This window comes from Diospyros lotus, chromosome 2, assembly GCF_014633365.1.
Source record: "Diospyros lotus cultivar Yz01 chromosome 2, ASM1463336v1, whole genome shotgun sequence".
Taxonomy (NCBI): Eukaryota; Viridiplantae; Streptophyta; class Magnoliopsida; order Ericales; family Ebenaceae; genus Diospyros; species Diospyros lotus.
This window is the reverse complement of record NC_068339.1, coordinates 4914605-4935087: the sequence shown is the minus strand read 5'-3', so window position 1 is coordinate 4935087 and position 20483 is coordinate 4914605. Positions and strand designations below refer to the sequence as shown.

At 34.5% G+C, this 20483-nt stretch overlaps 1 protein-coding gene across 1 annotated transcript; it reads right to left on the bottom strand.

Annotated features, from left to right (window-relative positions):
* Positions 1–4479: 4479 nt before the first annotated feature.
* LOC127795547 (E3 ubiquitin-protein ligase ORTHRUS 2-like) lies at positions 4480–20170 on the bottom strand. Its single transcript, XM_052327306.1, has 9 exons — positions 19688–20170; positions 17316–17848; positions 14273–14398; positions 12659–12758; positions 12507–12568; positions 12321–12423; positions 11833–11977; positions 11311–11528; positions 4480–5010 (listed from the first exon to the last, which is right to left on the bottom strand). The coding sequence occupies exons 1-9, from the start codon at positions 20168–20170 to the stop codon at positions 4708–4710; spliced, it is 2073 nt and encodes a 690-aa protein (XP_052183266.1). The 3' UTR covers positions 4480–4707.
* Between the last annotated feature and the right edge of the window lie 313 nt (positions 20171–20483).

Below are 20483 nucleotides of genomic sequence, written 5' to 3'. Positions count from 1 at the left end.
TACGAGTTTGTATCATACATCTCAATTGAAAATAAAAAGAAAAAAAAGGAATATTGAAGATTGGATTCAATCTTTACTTTTCCATCAAATTTGATCGAGCATTTGAAAGCAAAATAATAGACACCTCAATGGCTAAACCCTAAGCTAGAGGACCACCAACAATCAAATGATCTCAACTCAGAGAAGATAATGATCAAATGAGTAAATTTGAAGATAGTCTATCGTTTCTATCCACAAAAAACAATCGGCACGCACAAAACAATTTTTACTACTTTGTTTTTCATTAATTTTTCAAAATTGAGGGAAATCAAGTGTCAACAATAACGGCGTGTTTGATAGCATGAAAATTAATTTCATGAAAAATGTTACATATTAGGAATTAAATTCTATTTTTGTTGTTTGATACATTATATTTTTTATGGAATAGAACTTCATGATACAACATTTTAAAACATGTTTTTGACCCATTTTTAATGAAAAATTGATTTTAAAGGGGTGGTGATTTTTTATTTTTCATAAAAGTTGAAAAATATATATTTTTTCAATTAAATACAATCAAACACACCCTAGTTGTAATGAAATGAACCATTGACAACAAGTGATGGTAGCCAAGGACATGAAGAAGGGAGTACATAGATGTACATAGAAAATGAGAGATGGCAAAGAGAATTGGAGGGTTTTTATCCCTAATTGAGCAAGAAATATAACAAATGCTGACTAGGGCAGAGGAGGCAACCATCTAGAACAGGAGATAACCACCTTGGAGCCAAGCACTACCAAATCGAGTAAGACAGGGTTTGCTCTTTGGGGGAAAATCGAAAATGCTACTAATTAGACACTCAAGAGTTACACTTGATGTGATATATTTTTACATTGGTGCATTATACTCTCTCTCTCTCTCTCTCTCTCTCTATATATATATATATATATATATATACACACACACAAATGTATAACACAATAATATAAGAGTGTCCCTCTTGAGTGTCCAAGTAGTATTTCTAGAAGAATTTACCTTTAAAAGGAGAAATAGAATAGAAAATATGAGAAAAGAAAGGAAGATGTGATCAACAGTGAGAGATGAGAGGTAGGAGGCAAGATTGAAGAAAGTTCAACAACTGCAAAACTATGGTTTAAGCAACTTTTGGAAGCACTGTAATGACGAATACTCTCTCTCTCTCTCTCTCTTTTGATTGGGAGAATAATCTAACAATATTTGATCTCTGATGCATGTGATATTTTATACTTGTGATCATGTTGTAAATAAAATGATGATTTAGGTTATTTTCCAATACTAAAGCACGGCAAGGTTTGGTCGAGTTGAACTCAACCTCGCCTATATATATATATATATATATATATTTGCCATCCCTATGAGTTTATCAAGCTAAGATTAGTTATTAGCTACTAATTAGGCCCACAAGTATTTATTTAATTAGTAAATAAAAAAATCAAAGTTCAACAACAATCTCAACCTAAAAACACAATAACTGATCCATTGACTAATTAAGAATTTGATAAGAAATGAATAAACGAATTTGTTTATTTAAATTAAATGGGTATATGTACCAAGTACTGAATATTTGTTACATGGTGTGATTAGGATAGGTATGGCCAGAGGGGCGGATCTAGGAGTAGATCTGGGGGAGGGCTGGCCCCCAGATCCATAACCCATTTCAGCCCCTGGGTATGGCTATAAGTATATTGCTTGACAACTATGGGCCTTGTGGGATTAATTCGTTACAATTATGGGCATTAGATAATAGATATAATTATTATAAATATAATGAAAGCTTGCTGCTTGCTTGTTCATAAGCTAGAGAGAGACTCCAATATTAAAATCTTTATAGATATCCAATACAAATCAAATATTTTTTTCGAGTTGAAGTGATCAAACTCAAATTAGATGAAGAACACATCATAAAAGTGAGAAACTTACCTCAAGAATTGGAACCGATACCACCATTTGTCATGGAAGAAAATACCAAGATTTCAACAGTTTTGGCTTACGAACGACACAAATATCTAAGAATAAAGAGAATTAACATAGAAGCAGAATAGAGATCGAGTTTAATGATCAATAGATTTGGATCCGACCCATTCCAAATGTATAGCCTTCTGATTGAACATGATCCATGTATCCAACTAATGGGCTGCCTTGCGATTGAATATGGCCGCCCAATTGTTCAAACTAATGGGTCGATTTCTCACCCAATTTGTTTGATGCCCAAACTAATGGGCTAGTACTCTACCACTGAATAGTCAAAACTTAATTGCTTCAGAAACTCAAAAACCTAGATTAAAGTAGATGTAATTTGCTCCAATTTGTGAACTTGAAAGTCCAGTGTTAGACAATAGTGAAAATTTTCTTAAATTACATCATATTGTTGTTAATAATAAGCTAAATTTCACGTGGCACCAAAGTTAATTACTCACGCTTTATTGTTTTTAGAGTTAACATCTGATCTCTTTTCACTCTCAAAATACATTTTGTTCATGAAGTTAATTAACTTCAATAAAATAAAATTTGGTTTTCTCTATAAAACTTTTCATAGTTAAAAATTTAATTTTCATACCAAAAACCAATCAACCACTAAATTTTATTCGTAACGTGAATTGTAACTCATAGTTAATAATATTTTGGTACGATTTAATGTTTCATAAAAAATAATATACTTTTTGCTACGATTAGAGAAATATAGAGAAATCATTAATTTTCTATTATGACATATATCGTAACTAATTATACTGATTTTTATAAGTGGTGATGCCATCACATTTTTCACTACGAATTCCAAATTGTAGAGAAAACACTTATGTTTCACTACATCAAATCATAACTAATTATACCAATTTTCATAACAAATTAATTTTCTCTACCAATATTTTTTTAATTAATAGTTAAATTTTCATAGTTAATTTTATATACAACTAATATACCACTATGATATAGCTAAATTTAATTTCATAGCGAAAAAAAAAATCATTTTTTTAGAAATAATATTTTTCTCTAACCTACACCAACCCATACAATCTAGATGAAATTTAAGACAATATATAACTTCAAAAACTTTCAATTAATCACATAAAATAAAATCAATGTCAAACACAATCTCCATCCAACTATTTTGAAAGTAACTAGTACATAATATCAATACATATAATGATAGTAACACTAAATCCTAAAATGGAAATAACTAAAAATTAATACAATATGAAATTTTAGCTCCAAACATATTTCTTCCTCTATTACTTATTATGCATGTTAAGCACTTGGAAAGCAGAAGTAAAGGAAAGATCAGACAAATTAATATAATTTGTTTCAATGTGAGATTTATTAATAATTTGAATAAAGAGAACTAACAACACTCATAGTTTATAAATAATTGTTCCAAATTAGTCTAGTGATAATTTTCTCTACCAAAATAATTGTTTTTGTCGTCATAGAATGTTTTTTCTAATTGCTTTTTGATGTAAACAGTGAAAATAGCGAAAACAAACTAAGATATATAATATTAATATAACATAAAAATTTATGTTTAATTTATAATTATTTTTTTAATTACATGAAAATTAAAAATAATAAAGACGTGTTTAGTTGTAAAAATATATATATATATATATATGAGATAACAAAGCTAAATTATGGGATTATAGTCAAATCTTTCCAATGCATATTATTATATATGTGCTTTCTTTGTGCTTCTTATGTTATAATTAATATTTGTGAGTTCATATAGATAATCAAATATATTAATTTGTTGTTAAAAATTTAATCAAAAGGCTACATATTATGAGATTCATTCACGAAGAACACAATGATAATAATAATAATTAAGGACAATTTCATATAGCCATTTTTTTTTATAGTTTTTAATTTTCATTATTTTTGATGTGAAAAAAAATTAAACTTATCTTTTAACTACAATTTAATAATTTTGTAGCAAAATCTTATTTTTTGGTTACGCAATTTAGAATCGTAGATAAAACTTTTGTAGTGAAAAACTATATTTAGGAGTCAAAAATTTGACTCATTTAAATTGCCTATAATTTAATAATTTCATAGTAAACTATTAACTTTTGATTACGAAACTTATAGCGAGGATAAAATTTTCATAACCAAAAATTATATTTGGTGAAAAAAAAAATTTGCTCCTATAAATTGTTTATAATTTAATAGTTATTTTACTACAAAATTTGCCACGTAAAAAAAAAAAAAATCTAACGAAAAGCTTGTTTTGTTGTTGTTATCTATTTTTCTCTCTCCTTAGTAATTAGAGAAAAACATTAAAAAAAATATTGAGTTACGAATTATGGTGATAGAAGAGAGAGAGAGATCGCCAAAAATGAACCCAACGATGTGGGTTGATGACAATGGCAACATTGAACACCTCCTTCTACACCTACATGCACATAAAACGCACAGCGAGCAAAATAAACATATGGAAAAAAAAAAAGAAGAGAAATCTGGAGGGAAAATTCCTTAAAGACAGAGAGAGAACAAGCGACAACAATCAAACCAAAATTTAATCCAGAGACACCCCAAACAAAAGGCCTAATAAATCAAACAGATGATCATAAAACCCAACCAAAACATTCCTTATATGTGTATGTATTAAGGTAGAGTTGCTGATTGGGCCAGTAAACCTATTACGATATTGGAAGTAATTAAACAGTCATTAGGATACTAGATTGAACCGAAGATATTTAGAGGGTAGTTGAAGCCGAAGCAAGTCCTTCCTGCACGCCCACTGCTTCAGCTGCTTCATCTTTTACGTTATCATGCCCAGCAGCATCACCATGCTTTTGTTGTTCAGTGGAAGCACTGGCATCATTTCTCTTCCGCTTGAGTTTGTTCTCATCATCTTCTTCCTCCATGGCAGGTGAAAAATCTGGACTTCTTGGCATTAGATCAGATTCCCCTTCACCAGACTCCTTAACATTATCCTCACCCTCTTCTTGTGTCTTTTGTTGGAGTCCTTCAATTAACTCCATTAGTTCCCTGTTCACCTGTTTTTAGAGGAACATGATATGTGAAGAAAAACAAAAAGCCAAGTGAAGAGTAATTTTACGAGTGCTCACCTTCATTTGTAGAAATCATATCCCAAGGGTGTAACAGCCATAACCAATGAACTTTCAAGCCCAAAAATAGCATAAACAATGATGAAATATAATAATTTGCAGAATGAAGGAGTGACATGGCATGCCAAACCTGAGGATTCACAAGGAATTCAGATACGTCGGTTGCACAACAAGGGCACTTCATGACGTTCTTTTGGGAGCGAAGGGTACGTCAGCCCAGACATTTTCTCTCTTTCACAAAAGTATGCCCTGCAAAGGCAGCTTCCAAACAGGATTTGCAGAAGTTGTGTCCGCAAGGTGTTGTAAGAGGTTGCTTCATCACATTTGCACAGAGAAAGCACCCAAGTTCTGGATACAGAACATTAAAAATAATAATATTAACCAAAAAGGAAAAAAAGAGTGTTTTTTCTTTGTAAATAAAATAAAGTCAAACCAAGTTTCTTTCACAATTAAGTGATCCTACCAACTACTTTTTTTTTTTTTTCTTATAAGCTGTCTACCAACTTCCACAAACAAAAATTGACATCCTTAATTATGCTAGATTAGTCATGGAGAGGCCACTTCGCAACATACTACCTTATTTTCTTAAGAAGATAATAATTAAAGAAGTGGAGAGAGAATTTCCACTAAAAATAATAAATTGTTTCACTTTTCACAACCCGCTCCTTTAATGATGTAGTTTGAGTTTTTCTTCTTTGTTGCCTTTCATGCGCATGATTTATTAAAGTTAGTCTTTTATTACTTTTTGATGGTGGTTTTTTACACGTCTAGTAATATTTTTCCACCTAAATTCAACTTTAGAACAATTAATCATATAATAAAAAAATGATAAACATCAAACAATTATTTAAATTTCAAGTAATGATCATAAAGATTATACTCTACCTAAATACTAGTAGATTTAAGGCTTGTGAGAGAAATAAAAGATTACAAAATAAAAGTATATAATAATTAAGACCCCACAATAACATAAAAAAATGATTAGTTTCCAACTATTTATGGCTGTAATATTGCTTAAATCCATAACTACCATATAACAGATAATATGGGATTACTAGTGCATATCATTCAGATTTAGTATAAAATAACAATTTATATCAACTCACGTCATAATCTCATGATGGACCATCATTTCTGTTAGTAATATCAATTGCGTTGTTGAGTTCAGAAATGACCGGCAATATTGCTTTAACCTTGTCACCATGCTCGTCACTAAAATTAGAATTGTTAGATGTAATTGTGAAATAACTATATATATATATATATAACAAAAGCAAAATAGAAGCAAAAGTAAACAAAAACCTTATCCATCGCATAGGAAAGTTATCACATATCTTACAAAGAAGTATCTGCAGACCAAGAAGCTCTAGTGGAGCAAAAAATTTATTAGCAAAAGACTTCAGAGGGAATACAAATAAACAATTTCACTATGTGCTAATGTTGTGGCAAAAATATTGACCTATTTTCTAACTTTTTGCCAGTATTTCTCTATCCTATAGATTCTATCATATTGGCATCCTTTATCTGGGGGATAGGAAGAACGCTTGTCTTTATAAGATCTATACACAAGTGCAAATAATGAAAGATGAGAGTGAAAATATAATATCCAATGAGCTTTCTAGTAGTGCAATTGACATGAGAAAAATATCAATCGTTATTAGTGATACTGCTTTTCTCTTTGATATCCAGTAGGGTGAACGAACTTTCAATTTGTCAGAAACTAATGTGGAAAGAAGGTAAGAAAACATGGTTATTTGACTTTGCCTTTTTCTCATTTCCCCTTATTGAAGAGTATTGATTTCCATGGAATTGATGAATTTTTTGATTGTGTTATAAAATGCAAACACTATATTGCTTCCTATTTTCTCTTCCTTTTTATGCCTGTGTCGGTTCTGATGTGGCTGTCCAATTTGCCACCTCTCCCCTCCTCGCCCCCCCCCCCCCCCCCCCCCCCAATTTCTATTTGTCTAGGTTCCTTATATGGAGGAACCCCCAAATGACACCCAAGTCAAATTTTGGTGCCTCCTGTCATGTTCGGAACCCAAGTTCATTTGGGTTTCTTCCCCCTTTCCTTCTCTCTTTGCTCTTTTTTTTTTTTTTTTGGGAACTTGAAGAAACCCAGTGATTTGACGTGATGACCAATAATTGTGGCCAGCCATCACTAGCAACCAAGTTTTTTTTTCTCCCAAATGCATGAGAGTGAGAAAGGATAGAGATCGAGGGAGGGGAGAGTGAAGGTTGGAAGGGTAAAATGGTCATTTTATTCTCTCTCTTTTTTTTTTTGGTTTAAATGGGAGGAAAGGTCATTGTAATTTCTCAAAACGGAGATGGGTAATAGATGGTATCTGAGAGGCATCAGACTGTGATAAACCAATAAGAGGAAGCAAGAGGGAGGAAAGACTATATATAGAAAACAAGAGCACATTCCGTGTTGTAAATTCCATAAACTCACTCCAGCATTTGTTATGTCAGTTAAAATTCCCAAATGGCCAAATTTAGATGAATAAATTTTGCTTCCAGATGCTAAAGGGCTGCTCACTGAAATACAGGTCCATCACAAATGCATGTGAATTTCTTTGGTGAAATTGAGAATGAGCATATGCATCAATGGTAGTTGCATTGTCATAACATAACCCAATAGTGCCTAATTACAGCATTGCGACAGGCCTATCTTACAACTCATGAGAAAATGTTAGCTCTTTATACACGTGGACTTCCACCCAACAAAGCATTCCAGGACATTTGCATATGAGAGTAACAGAATTTATGGAACTGAGCTTGATGAGACATCAGCTGCAACATTTTGAAATTCACTAGGAACTATCTTCAACACTTCAGGTTGCTCTGCAAAATACAATATTATAGCTAGGTTAGTATTGTAGCTATGTGTAATATCCATAATCTTTTGAAACCTGAAAATGACCTGAAACACCAATCTAGTTTATTTTCGATTCTATTTACTGACCTTTTGGCATGCCAGCGGAGGATGATTAATGCATCAAATACGGAGCCATGACTTCTGTCCAGTTAGGCATATCATGTTTTGGACTTGTCTGATCATATGATTTACGATTTCTTAACTGAGCTAGCCAGAAATGAACAGTTAACTTAGCCAATTGTGGAAGCTTACTTAGGGCTGCAAAACCATTGATGGTTCTTGTGTAGTCGTATATGATGGCTTTCTTGGCTTCCATTTCACTGCAGTCGTATAACCCTTGTCAGCCAGTGTTTTACATATATCATTAATTTAATTTCTACACCGATATATATATCTCGTAGTTAATTATATCGACTTTCATAAGTGTTGATGCCAATTTTCATAGTAGATACCACATCTTTCACTACAAATGTCAAATTATAGAGAAAATATTTATTTTTCACTGCATCAAATCATAGCTAATCATACCAAATTTCGTAACAAATTGATTTTCTCTATCAATATTTTTATAATCAATAGTTAAATTTTCATAGTTTAGATTAACTCACAATCACAAGCGCCCCTTGTTATTCTGCCCCACGATATCAACAGGAGATGTAAATTAGAGGACTCAGCGACCAGTTCGATCAGCCAGAAACGTGAAGGCAGCAAGCAATTTTCAACTTTCATGATTGCTCTGACTGCTGAGCTTCCTTCCCTACCCAGGATCGAACACTGAACTTGTGAGTCCAAAGAATAACACCTCAAAGTGTACTTTCTTTACCAGTGGAGCTATGCCCTGGGGGCTAAATTTTCATAGTTTATTCAATATACAACTAATATACTACTACGATATCGCTAAATTCAATTTCATAGCAAAAAATAAATAAAAATTATTTTTTTTAGAATAATATTTTTCTCTAAACCTACACCAACCCATACAATCTAGATGAAATTTAAAACATAATATATAACTTTAAAAATTTTCAATTAATCACATAAAATAAAATCAATGTCAAAACACAATCTTCAATTGTTTTGAATGTAACTAATACAGAATATCAATACATATAATGACAACAACATTAAATCTTAAAATGGAAATGACTAAAAATTAATAGAATATGAAAATTTAGCTCCAAAAGTCTTTCTTCCTTTATTACTTATGCATGCTAAGTACTTGGAAAACAAAAGTAAAGGAAAGATCAAATATACAAATTAATATAATTTGTTTTAATGTGAGATTTATTAATAATTTAAATAAAAAGAACTAACCACACTCGTACCTTAGAAATGATTGTTCCAAACTAATCTAGTGATGACTCCCTCTGCCAAAATAATTATTTTTATTGTCATAGAATGTCTTTTCTAACAGCCTTTTGATGTAAACAATGAAGAAGAAAGTGAAAACAGCTAAAACAAATTAAGACATATAATATTAATATAACATGAAAATATATGTTTAATCTATAATTATTTTTTTATTACATTAAAATTAAAAAAAACAATAAAGGCATGTTTAGTTGTAAATATATATATATATATATATATATATATGAGATAATTAACAAGGCTAAATCATGGGATAATAGTCAAATCTTTGCAATGCTTATTATTTAATGCATGTGCTTCCTCTGTGCTTCTTATGTGATAACATTTGAGAGTTTATATAAATAATCAAATATATTAATTTGTTATTAAACATTTAATGAAAAGGCTACATATTATGAGATTCATTCCCAAAGAATACAATGATAATAATAACTATTTTTTTTTATATTTCTTGTATTTTATATTTTTTAATTTTCATTATTTTTTATTTAAAAAAAATAAACTTATCTTTTAACAATAATTTAATAATTTTGTAGTAAAATCTTATTTTTTTGGTTATGCAATTTAGAATATTAAATAAAACTTTTGTAGTGAAAAACTATATTTAGGAGCCAAAATTTTGACTCATTTAAATTGCTTATAATTTAATAATTTCATAGTGTAGATAAAATTTAATAAAATTTGATTACAAAACTTATAGCGTAGATAAAATTTTCATAGTCAAAAATTATATTTGGTGGAAAAAAAATTTGCTCCTTTAAATTGTCTATAATTTAATAATTTTGTGGTAAAATATTGAACATTTTACTACAAAATCTTTTCCGAAAAGCTTATTTTGTTGTTGTTATCTCTTTTTCTCTATCCTTAGTAATTAGAGAAAAGCATTAAAAATAATATTGAATTATGAATTATGGTGATAGAAGAGAGAGAACTCGCAAAAAATGAACCCAACGATGTGGGTTGATGACAATGGCAACATTGAACACCTTCTTCTACACCTATATGTCATAAAATCAGAGGCGGATCCAAAAATCTATGTAGGAAGAGGTTAAAATTTTTTTTTGAGGTATAAAATTACACATCACAAATTTTGGGGTAGACTGGAATTTTTTTTAACTGAATTATTAGTAAAATTTATTATTTTTTATATTAAAAAAATATTTTTAATTGTGAGCCATGCATCCGCCCCTGATAAAACGCACAGCGAGCAAAATAAACATATGGAAAAAGAGAAATCTGGAGAGAAAATTCCTTAAAGACAGAGAGAACAGGCGAGAACAATTAAACCAGAATTTAATCCAGAGACACCCCAAACAAAGGCCTAATAAATCAAACGGATGATCATAAAACCCAACCGAAACATTCCTTATATGTGTATGTATTAAGGTAAGAGCTGCTGATTGGGCCAGTAAACCTATTACGATATTAGAAGTAATTAAACAGTCATTAGGATACTAGATTGAACCTGAAGATATTTAGAGGGTAGTTGAAGCCGAAGCAAGTCCTTCCTGCACGGCCACTGCTTCAGCTGCTTCACCTTTTACGTTATCATGCCCAGCAGCATCACCATGCTTTTGTTGTTCAGTGGAAGCACTGGCATCATTTCTCTTCCGCTTGAGGTTGTTCTCATCATCTTCTTCCTCCATGCAAGATGAAAAATCCGTACTTCTTGGCATTAGATCAGATTCCCCTTCATCAGACTCCTTAACATTATCCTCACGCTCTTCTTGTGTCTTTTGTTGGAGTCCTTCAATTAACTCCATTAGTTCCCTGTTCACCTGTTTTTAGAGGAACATGATATGTGAAGAAAAACAAAAAGCCAAGTGAAGAGTAATTTTCTAAGTGCTCACCTTCATTTGTAGAAATCATATCCCAAGGGTGTAACAGCCATAACCAATGACTGTCAGGCCCAAAAATAGCATAAACAATGATGAAATATAATAGTTTGCAGAATCAAGGAGTGATATGGCATGCCAAACCTGAGGATTCACAAGGAATTCAGATACGTCGGTTGCACAACAAGGGCACTTCATGACGTTCTTTTGGGAGCGAAGGGTACGTCCGCCCAGACATTTTCTCTCTTTCACAAAAGTATGCCCTGCAAAGGCAGCTTCCAAACAGGATTTGCAGAAGTTGTGTCCGCAAGGTGTTGTAAGAGGTTGCTTCATCACATTTGCACAGAGAAAGCACCCAAGTTCTGGATACAGAACATTAAAAATAATAATATTAACCAAAAAAAGGAAAATAAAGAGTTTTTTTCTTTGTAAATCAAATAAAAGTTAAACCAAGTTTCTTTCACAATTAAGTGATCCTACCAACTACTCTTTTTTTTTATTTTTCTTCGTATGCTATCTACCAACTTCCACAAACAGGAATTGACATCCTTATGCTAGATTAGTCATCCATAGGCCACTTCGCAACAACATATGCTAGCTTATTTTCTTAAGAAGACAACAAAAAGTGGAGACAGAATTTCTACTAAAAGTAATAAATTGTTTCACCTTTTAGAACACGCTCCTTTAGGGATGTAGTTTGAGCTTTTCTTATGATCGTTCTTTCTTGCGTTTCACGCGTAGGATCTATTAAAGTTAACTTTTTATTGCTTTTTGGTGGTGGTTTTTTCCACGTCCAGTGACCTTCTTTCACCTAAATTCAAATTTAGAATAATTAATCATATAATAAAAAATTGATGAACATCAAACAATTATTTAAATTTCAAGTAATGATGATAAAAGATTACACTCTACATAAATATTAGTAGATTTAAGGCTTGTGAGTGAAATAAAAGATTACAAAAAGAAAAGTATATAATAATTAATTAAGAGCCCATAGTAACATAAAAAAGTAATTAGTTTCCAACTATTTATGGCTATAATATTGCTTAAATCCATAACAACCATAAAACAGATAACACGGGATAACCAGTGCATATAATTCAGATTTAATATAAAATAACAATCGATCAAAATAACAATTTATGTCAACTCACATCATAATCCCACGATGGACCGTCATATCTGTCAGTAATATCAATTGCGTTATTTAGTTCAGAAATGACCGGCAATGCTTTAACCTTGTCATCATGCTCATCACTAAAATTAGAATTGTTAGATGTAATTGTGAAATAACTATATATATATATATATATATAACAAAAGTAAAAGTAAACAAAAACCTAGTCCATGGCGCAGGAGAGTTATCACATCTAACGAGTAGGTATCTGCAAACCAAGAAGCCCTAGTGGAGCAAAAAAATTTATTAGCAAAAAATATTAGACGGAATACAAATAAACAATTTCACTAGATGCTAATTCTGTGGAAAAATGACCTGTTTTCCAACTTTTCGCCAGCATTTCTCTATCCTGTAGATTCCATCATATCGGTATCCTTTCTCTGGGGCATAGGAAGAACGCTTGTCTTTATAAGATCTGTACACAAGTGCAAGTAATGAAGGATGAGAGTAAAAATAGAGTAACCAATGAGCTTTCTAGTAGTGCAATTGGCAAGAGAAAAATGGAGTACTTTTAGCAAGTGACCACTTGCCACCCACTTTTGAGCAGCACATATCTAATATTGATCGGTAGCATTTCCATATTATACAAAATCAGAACAAAATACATAATAAAAAAAAAAAAAAACCCTCGGAACGAAATAATGACCAACTGGCTTGTTCTCCACTTGGTTCTCTCAGCATAATGACCTACTTTCTAAGTAATACAGTTTAATATGATGTATTGAGCTAGGGAAACTCAGACTCCCATTGTTAACAAATTGAAAATGCCCTAGGAAAATCAGCTTAGCTTTGCTGCCCTAGCCACTCCGTTCTGCCATATACTTTAATCTATGCATTATGCAATGAACTTACTTTCTTTTCTTGGACAAGTAGTTACAATCTTGAATGATCAACTTGAACGTCAAGACAAGGTTAAATAATGTTACCACAAGAATAATAAGTTTCCTTAATCCATAGTCAGTATTGTAGCAAAACTTCAGCCGATAATTATTCTCAGTTAACAACTAATAGATTTATTCAAATTGCCAATCTCCAACAGTATATAACATGATCAGTTTTTATGAATTATGCCATTACATGAAAAACTAAAATAGAAAGGAAGTCCATATCCTAAAATTGAAGAATGCAAGCTAAAAAATTCTAAGTCAAACATAAACACCTAAGTGATAAATCAAATTCTTATATATTGGTTTGGTGGATTGATGTTGGTCTTTATCGAGAACTGTCTGGTGCATGACTTACCAGGAATCTTTGCTCGGTTGGTGTTGGGCTCTATGGTGTTTTGCTACCACTTTTGGCTGTTCCTCCTTGGCTGCCTATCTGAACTGTAGTGTTTAGTTGTTGAGATATGGGGAATTTTAGGGCTCTTGTTTGTTAGGTCCCTCCAAAGGGCTTCATGTTCTCTCTTTTTATTCAGCTTGTAGCAGATTTGAATTGTTTTGTTTGACTGTGCTCTAAGGGGTTTCCTTTCTATTATTGAATTGATTTGGCGTTTCTTTCAAAAAACAAAACAATAACGAAAAATATCTTCAATCTATGAGATTTTTGAACAGGTTCACGTAAAGCTTAAACAGGAAATACTAGGATGACTAAACTGAATAGCTACAATTTTGTACCTTGCTTTAATTAATTGATACTAGCATTTCGCATGCTTGGCAGTGTTGAGGTCATCTCCATGCATGACTATGTGAAGTAATTATTATCCTCTTACAAGAATTTGATACACACATAGCTAATTCCTTACATGGAGGCATGATATTTATTACTAAGAAATGCTTCAAATTAATGTTTAAAGCTATATATGACCAAGATTGAAATTAAACAGATTTAAACCTTCAGGATATAAATATGACCTATTTCATAATAAGAGGAAGAATAAAAGTTCGATCATCAAGAAGAAAGTAGGCATCCTTGTACAATAATATTTACCTAACAACTTGGACAGGGTAGCCTTTTTCACAGCTAACCCGTAACGCTTCATTTGATTTCGCAAATTTCTGATCAAATGATTGTTTTTTATTTGTACGTTTATTTCCAGTAAGATCTCTTCCACCACTGTCATAGCCAAAAAAAAAAATATAAGAACAGGTATGTATGAATTAAAACTAAAGCGGATTCCAAATGACAAAAGGTGTAATACCCGGGAATAGTATGAGGATATAAATGGTATTTAATGAAGGGTATAGTTGGAATTTGCGAAAAAATGAGACTTTAGGGTACACTATCACAGCTTTAGGCAACCGAATTAGACAGAGGGAGTACCTCGGACCCTAGAAGATTAAGGAAAATTGTATAGTATCGACGAGTGATTTAAATTATGATTTTTAGTGATGAAAGAAGTTGGATCGGGAACAGTTTTCTGTACAGCTGTCGACCGAGCTGAGAAAACCGAATCGACGTAGGAAATGTCCAGAAAGTCAACGGAGCGTGTCAAGGACCAATATTTTATGTGTAGAACAACCCTTAAGTGATTTCTGGTTGAATCGAATGGATTTAAGGTCAAAACAATCAATCGGGCCTAAGTGTAATTTTTCTAATTTTGCCCGAGGGAGGTCAAAACGGTAATTTTTCAGAAGTTTCAAGGGCCAAGTGAAAAATACAGGACTTGTGGGTCTTTGTGATGGTGTTAGAATGATCAGGGACTCAAGGGAAAGGGCTAAAATGGAATTGGAAGAAAACAGGGGGTGAAAGTGCAAATTATCAAAATAGTGGGTGTGAACGTAGTAGGGAAAATCGGCCGCCGCCTTCCACGCACACGGCCGCCGTTTCCGGCAATGGGACAGTCGATGGTGGCTTGGAGAAGGTCGTATCCGGCTATACGAAGCTTGGGGACCAAGCTTTGGCCATTGATTGGCCTTGAGGTAATTGGAATTTTAGTATAAATAGGGGCCAAAAGTTTCGAGTTTTTGGCATCAAATAGCTCGCGTTTTAGAGAGAATCGAAGGCAAGGGATAGAGGGCTTTTGGTCGCGAAGCATCAAGGATCATTTTGGGAGCATTTTGAGGTATTTTCGTGTTCGTTTGGTGGCCAATCGAAGCTTGGCCGTGAGTGGGAGGCGGACCGCCTAGGGCTGCCTGTAAATCGATTTTTGGAGGGCCTTTTGGTATTGTTTCGGCCTGATTTTGGTGCCATCGTGATCGATATTAAGAGGGTTTCAAAGGGGTACCAGTTTCAGGGACATTGGAGCAATCGCCGGCGACTGGATCTTTGGAGAAGACGGTGGCGCGTGCAGCCACGCGCCAGCCTTCACCCTCACACACGCATCAAGCACGTGAGGGCGCGTGAGCAAGGGCATTTTGGTAATTTATTTTTCAAAATTTTTATTTAATTATTTTAGGGATTATGGTGTTGAAATATTTGGAAAAATAGTTGAGAAAATAATTATTTTGGAATTATCGAGGTGAAAAATGGGAGAAAATAGAGAAAATTATGAAAAATTTGAGGAAAATGGATTTTAATACTTCCTTAATTAATTATGGTGTTTAGGAAGTGTTGTGGTTCGAGGTTGACTATAAGTTCGAGTACTTGTATTTTGGCACGCAAAATGAGGCTGTGCACGAGGATCGAGACGATCCAAATACGTCGAGGTGAGTAGTTTACCCTAAAACTTGGTGTTTGTGTTTCCTAAATGTATTGTGGATTTCATGCAAAATGGTTTTGTGCATTGAAATGGTAATCGGTGACGGTTGATTTTTATGAGGGAGGTTTATCCCTAAACGTTTTGAACTGGTGCATTGCATTTTATAAAATGTTGTTTATATGATGCATTGAATTGTGAAATGTGGCATTCTCTTGAGTTTTGTGTGTACGTATGGAATGTCAGCCTAAGATGTTGTCTGGATAGTGTAGCTAGAATTCTCCAAGGGCGTGACGGAATAATAGGGGTATCCGATGCTGGTGTGCATGTCAGAATAGTCGCCTTGGTTTCCATGCTGGACTGTTTGGTCAGAGAAGTTGCACTAGGACGACTAGGTGGTTCATACTGTGTTGTTCATGTGGGATGTCAGCCTATGATGTTGTCTGGATAGTGTAGCCGTAATTCTCTAAGGGCGTGACGGAATAATAAGGGTATCTGATGCTGGTGAGCATGTCAGGATAGTCGCCTTGATTTTCGTGCCAGGTCGTTTGGCCAGGGAAGTTGCACTAGGATGACTCGATAGTCCATGTGAAATTTTGGAGTTGGGATTGTATGGTGGTTCTTGGATGCTTAAGGTGGGAACGTATTCCGGTGAGATGCGTTGGCAGCCCTATTTAAGCTAGAATCGCGTCGTGTCGTCAAGTCGATGTGGTGGCATAGCTTTTAGAGAAATTGCTCTTTTCCCGTGATAGGGTTAAACGCGTGGGATTCTCTTAGGCTAGGTCTTACCGGGTGTATTGGTTTATTCATGTCTTGCATTCATTCATGAAAAATATGATTTTGAACTCTCACTTAGATGATTCATTATCTAATTTGGACTTTGTCCCTGGAATATTCAAACGTTCCAAATGAAGGCAGCGATGCCAAAGGAAAGGGGATTGTCGAGGAATGACGACGATTAGTGGATAGTTTACTTTATGTCGTTTTTAGTTATGTTGTTTATTTTGAAAACATCATGTAAACGTTGGCTCAGCTTTATATTATAAATAAAGTGGTTTTAGTTATGACTTGTTAAGGTTTCGATCTATCTTTCTCATTTGTGTTGGTGAACCTATCTTAGTTATTGATGGTCCATAGTTAATATACTGAGAAGGTGTAACGAGATTTTCGGAGAACGGTTTATGTTGAGTTTCTGTTGTTTGTTGAAAAAAAAATATATATGCCCCGAATCTTACGTTACGTAACGCCTTCCTGGAGAGCGGGGTGTTACAAAAGGCGAGCAAAATGTCAAGTTTAAGACAAATAATTTTACAATAACATGATAAAGATGTACAAATGGATGGAGAAGGTAGAACGGCATAAAAAACAGTAATTATACTTGCAATATAAACAAACCTTCCTGTATAGAGGAACCAGTCTCCATTATCTTCATCATCCTCGTAGCCTCCGGATACAACTACCGATTGTGCCCCATATTTGGACTGCCCACATATCCCAGCCACATGCGGGAGGTGAACGCCCCATTGTCTACATTCCATTCGGTCGGACCACCACTCTCCGACCAACACGCCTTGTCTCCTCTCTGGATCATTTTCAGCAAGGATTGGTCCAAAATGATCAGCTGGGGTAGTTACAAATATTCTGCCACTTGCAGCATTGGCCTTCCCAGCTTTCTTCGCTTTCTCTGTAGCATATGCCTTATCAGGTCGGTTTTGGTTGTGAATAAAATACTGAATTTTGTCAGGATCCATGGAAACATTGGTTTTTGATAGTTTGGCCATTCTGATGGCAAGAACGAGCCCGGAGTTGATCCTTGGTTGATTTGCCATTTCATGGGGAATAACGGCGCGGCACTTCGCACAAGTGTTCTTCCCTTGACTGATCCACTTTTTAAAGCATTTTAAGCAAAAATTGTGACCACATGGTGTCTGGAAAATGAGAAAGATCTTGTCAACTAAACGCGGTAATAAGCGAAAAAATACAGGGTACTCTTTTTCTGGGAGAAATGAACCTGAAGGACCCAAAAAAGAAAAAATACAGGGCACATATGTAGCAACCATTCCAACTTCAGGTAACCAAGGAAAATTCGGTCATTTATAGTTCACATAAAGATACCAAGCAGTCAAAGGATAGTTTGCACTAAAGATGTAGCACACTATTCCCTTTATTGCTAGAGAGAGAGAGAGAGAGAGAGAGAGAGAGAGAGAGAGATCCACCTTATCCTCCTTCAGAAGCAAATTCAGTCATTTGTAATTCATACAAAGACAGTGGAAAGTTGAGGCTTATTATAAATCAACAAATAGTAGTTTAGTTTTGTAATTCAATCTTCTCTATAATCATTATCCTAGTTTTGTGGGTTAGCAAAAAAAACAAAAGACAGTGGAAAATAAGCAATTATTTTATGGAGATTTGGGAACACATACAAGGCCTAGCTGGTGACATGCATTCTTATATGTGAATGCAATTTGACATATCAGAGGAACAACTTCATAGAAATCTAAACAACTTGCAATTTCTTTAAGTTGACTTTCTACTTAATATTACGAAGGCATTCTAGTTTACAGCAACTTTAAACTCCAGTTTAGATTAATCATCTGTTGCACTCACACAGATGCAAAACCAAGTAAAAGCACGTAAGAATGCCCAAGGGAGAGGTCTCTGAGCAGTCTTAATATTAGAAGTAGCACCACAAGAATGCAGATGGAAAACCTCTAGAGCAAATGCGGCCACGTCTCTTTGAACTCTTAGAGTGAAATGTCACAGAGGTTAATGGAATTAAGCAACAAGAGATTTATTGGCTGAAATGTCAATGAAGTTAGGCTCTAAGAAATGCATTGTAAGTGAAGACTAAGAACACGTAGAGAAATGGTCAGCTCAGAGCTAAGCGAAACAACCAGCCAATATAAAGTAGTTCTATGTGTAGTGAAATGAAATTCAGTGCATCAGATTACAAAGATCAAAAACTAGACAAGTTGTAGCTTTGTCAACTTGAAACTTTATAATAAGCAACGACCTTGAGATAGATAATGAACTAGGTAGCTAGCTCATACAAAAGACCAATAAAAATAAAGAGATACAGGCATTGATATCAGAATACATTGTTGATCTGACAAAAGCCTAGTTAACTAACTATGTGCCCAAGAAGAAATGAATTTTGATAGAGGAAGGCGATCGAACAACAAAACGCAAATACTAGCTGTGGCAGGAATTAATTTAAGGCCAAATTAACACTAAGAAAGTTGCTTCTCAAGTTTGCCTTTTTTTTGGGGGGGGGGTTTATCAAAAGCTAGAGTTCTCTTAATATAAGGCGCGCGCGCGCACACACACACACACACATATATATATATATATATATATAGAGAGAGAGAGAGAGAGAGAGAGAGAGCGAGAGAGAGAGAGATGCAAGATGACAATTAACAAAAAACACTGACAGATAAACTGCTTCTAGGACTTGAAGTGAATTTCCCTATCCAACAAGTTCAGTAGAAGTCAGCAAAACAAAATAGCAGCCTGTAAGCCACAGTTGCAATATACAAAATTGTCTGGCGTATCAATGGGAAAATATCTTTAAGACCACCGGAATTAGTCCAAACCCAACAAATTCTCATCACATATTGTTGAAATTCAACTAAGCAGACACAAATGCATATCCAGAAAGGGAGAGAATACCAAAAAGTGATCAAGAATCAAGACCGAACCAAGAATAATACTTACACATTAACAGTAGGTACAAAAAAGCCGGAAATGAGAAGGAATCAGACATATACCGTCACTGGCCTCTCCGGCAACTGAATACAGAACGAGCAGTTCAAGGCTTTTCCAACCAGTTCAAGCACTTCACTCCCGTCTTCAACCTTCTTTTTCCCCTTTCTCTTCGACATTTCTCCCTCGTCATCGCACAACTCATTCTGAGCTGTTCCGCTCAGAAGCCTCTGACGCTTGCTGGCCTTCTCTCGTTCCGTGAGAGTCGTATCGGCCTCGATTGCACGTATCGAGGCGATAAGTTCGCCGGAGGCCCCGAGCGGAGCCACGGGAGCGCCACCGTCTCCTTCGACATGCATTGCACTTGAACAATCCGGGCACTCCCAATCGATCGTCGAGGCTAGGGTTTCAGGCCGGACAGCGAGGCATCGGGCGTGCCACGGCGAGAAGCACGTCTTGCACGTGAGCATCTCCCCTTCCATCACCTGTTCCTTGCACATCATGCACATTCCGTCTCCGTCAACTGGAAGCTGGGTAACGTGCGCCATCTAGAGTCGGTGTAATCGCCTATATAACTTTAACGCTCACGAGATAAGGCACGCGGAGAGCAGCACAGAGAGAATTATAGAGAGAGAGAGAGAGAGAGAGAGAGCGACTGAGAGAAGAAACGCAGTGACGCATGTAGAGACAAGAGACAACATATATATATATATATATAAAGAGGCACCGCCGATATAGAAAGAGATTGTATGAGCCGAACGAGTCATGCATATATGGAGAGGGAGAGAGAGAGAGAGAGAGAGAGAGAGAGAGAGAGAGAGAAGCGGAGAAATTGAGAATGGTGTCCACCGTCTACGTATC

Coding starts and splice junctions, on each gene's coding strand:
- LOC127795547 (XM_052327306.1), bottom strand. CDS start 20,170: ATGGCGCACGTTACCCAGCTTCCAGTTGACGGAGACGGAATGTGCATG. Junction 14,399..17,315: donor TGGTTCCTCTATACAGGAAG/GTTTGTTTATAT, acceptor TGGCTATGACAG/TGGTGGAAGAGATCTTACTG. Junction 12,569..12,658: donor GGCGAAAAGTTGGAAAACAG/GTCATTTTTCCA, acceptor TTGCTCCACTAG/GGCTTCTTGGTTTGCAGATA.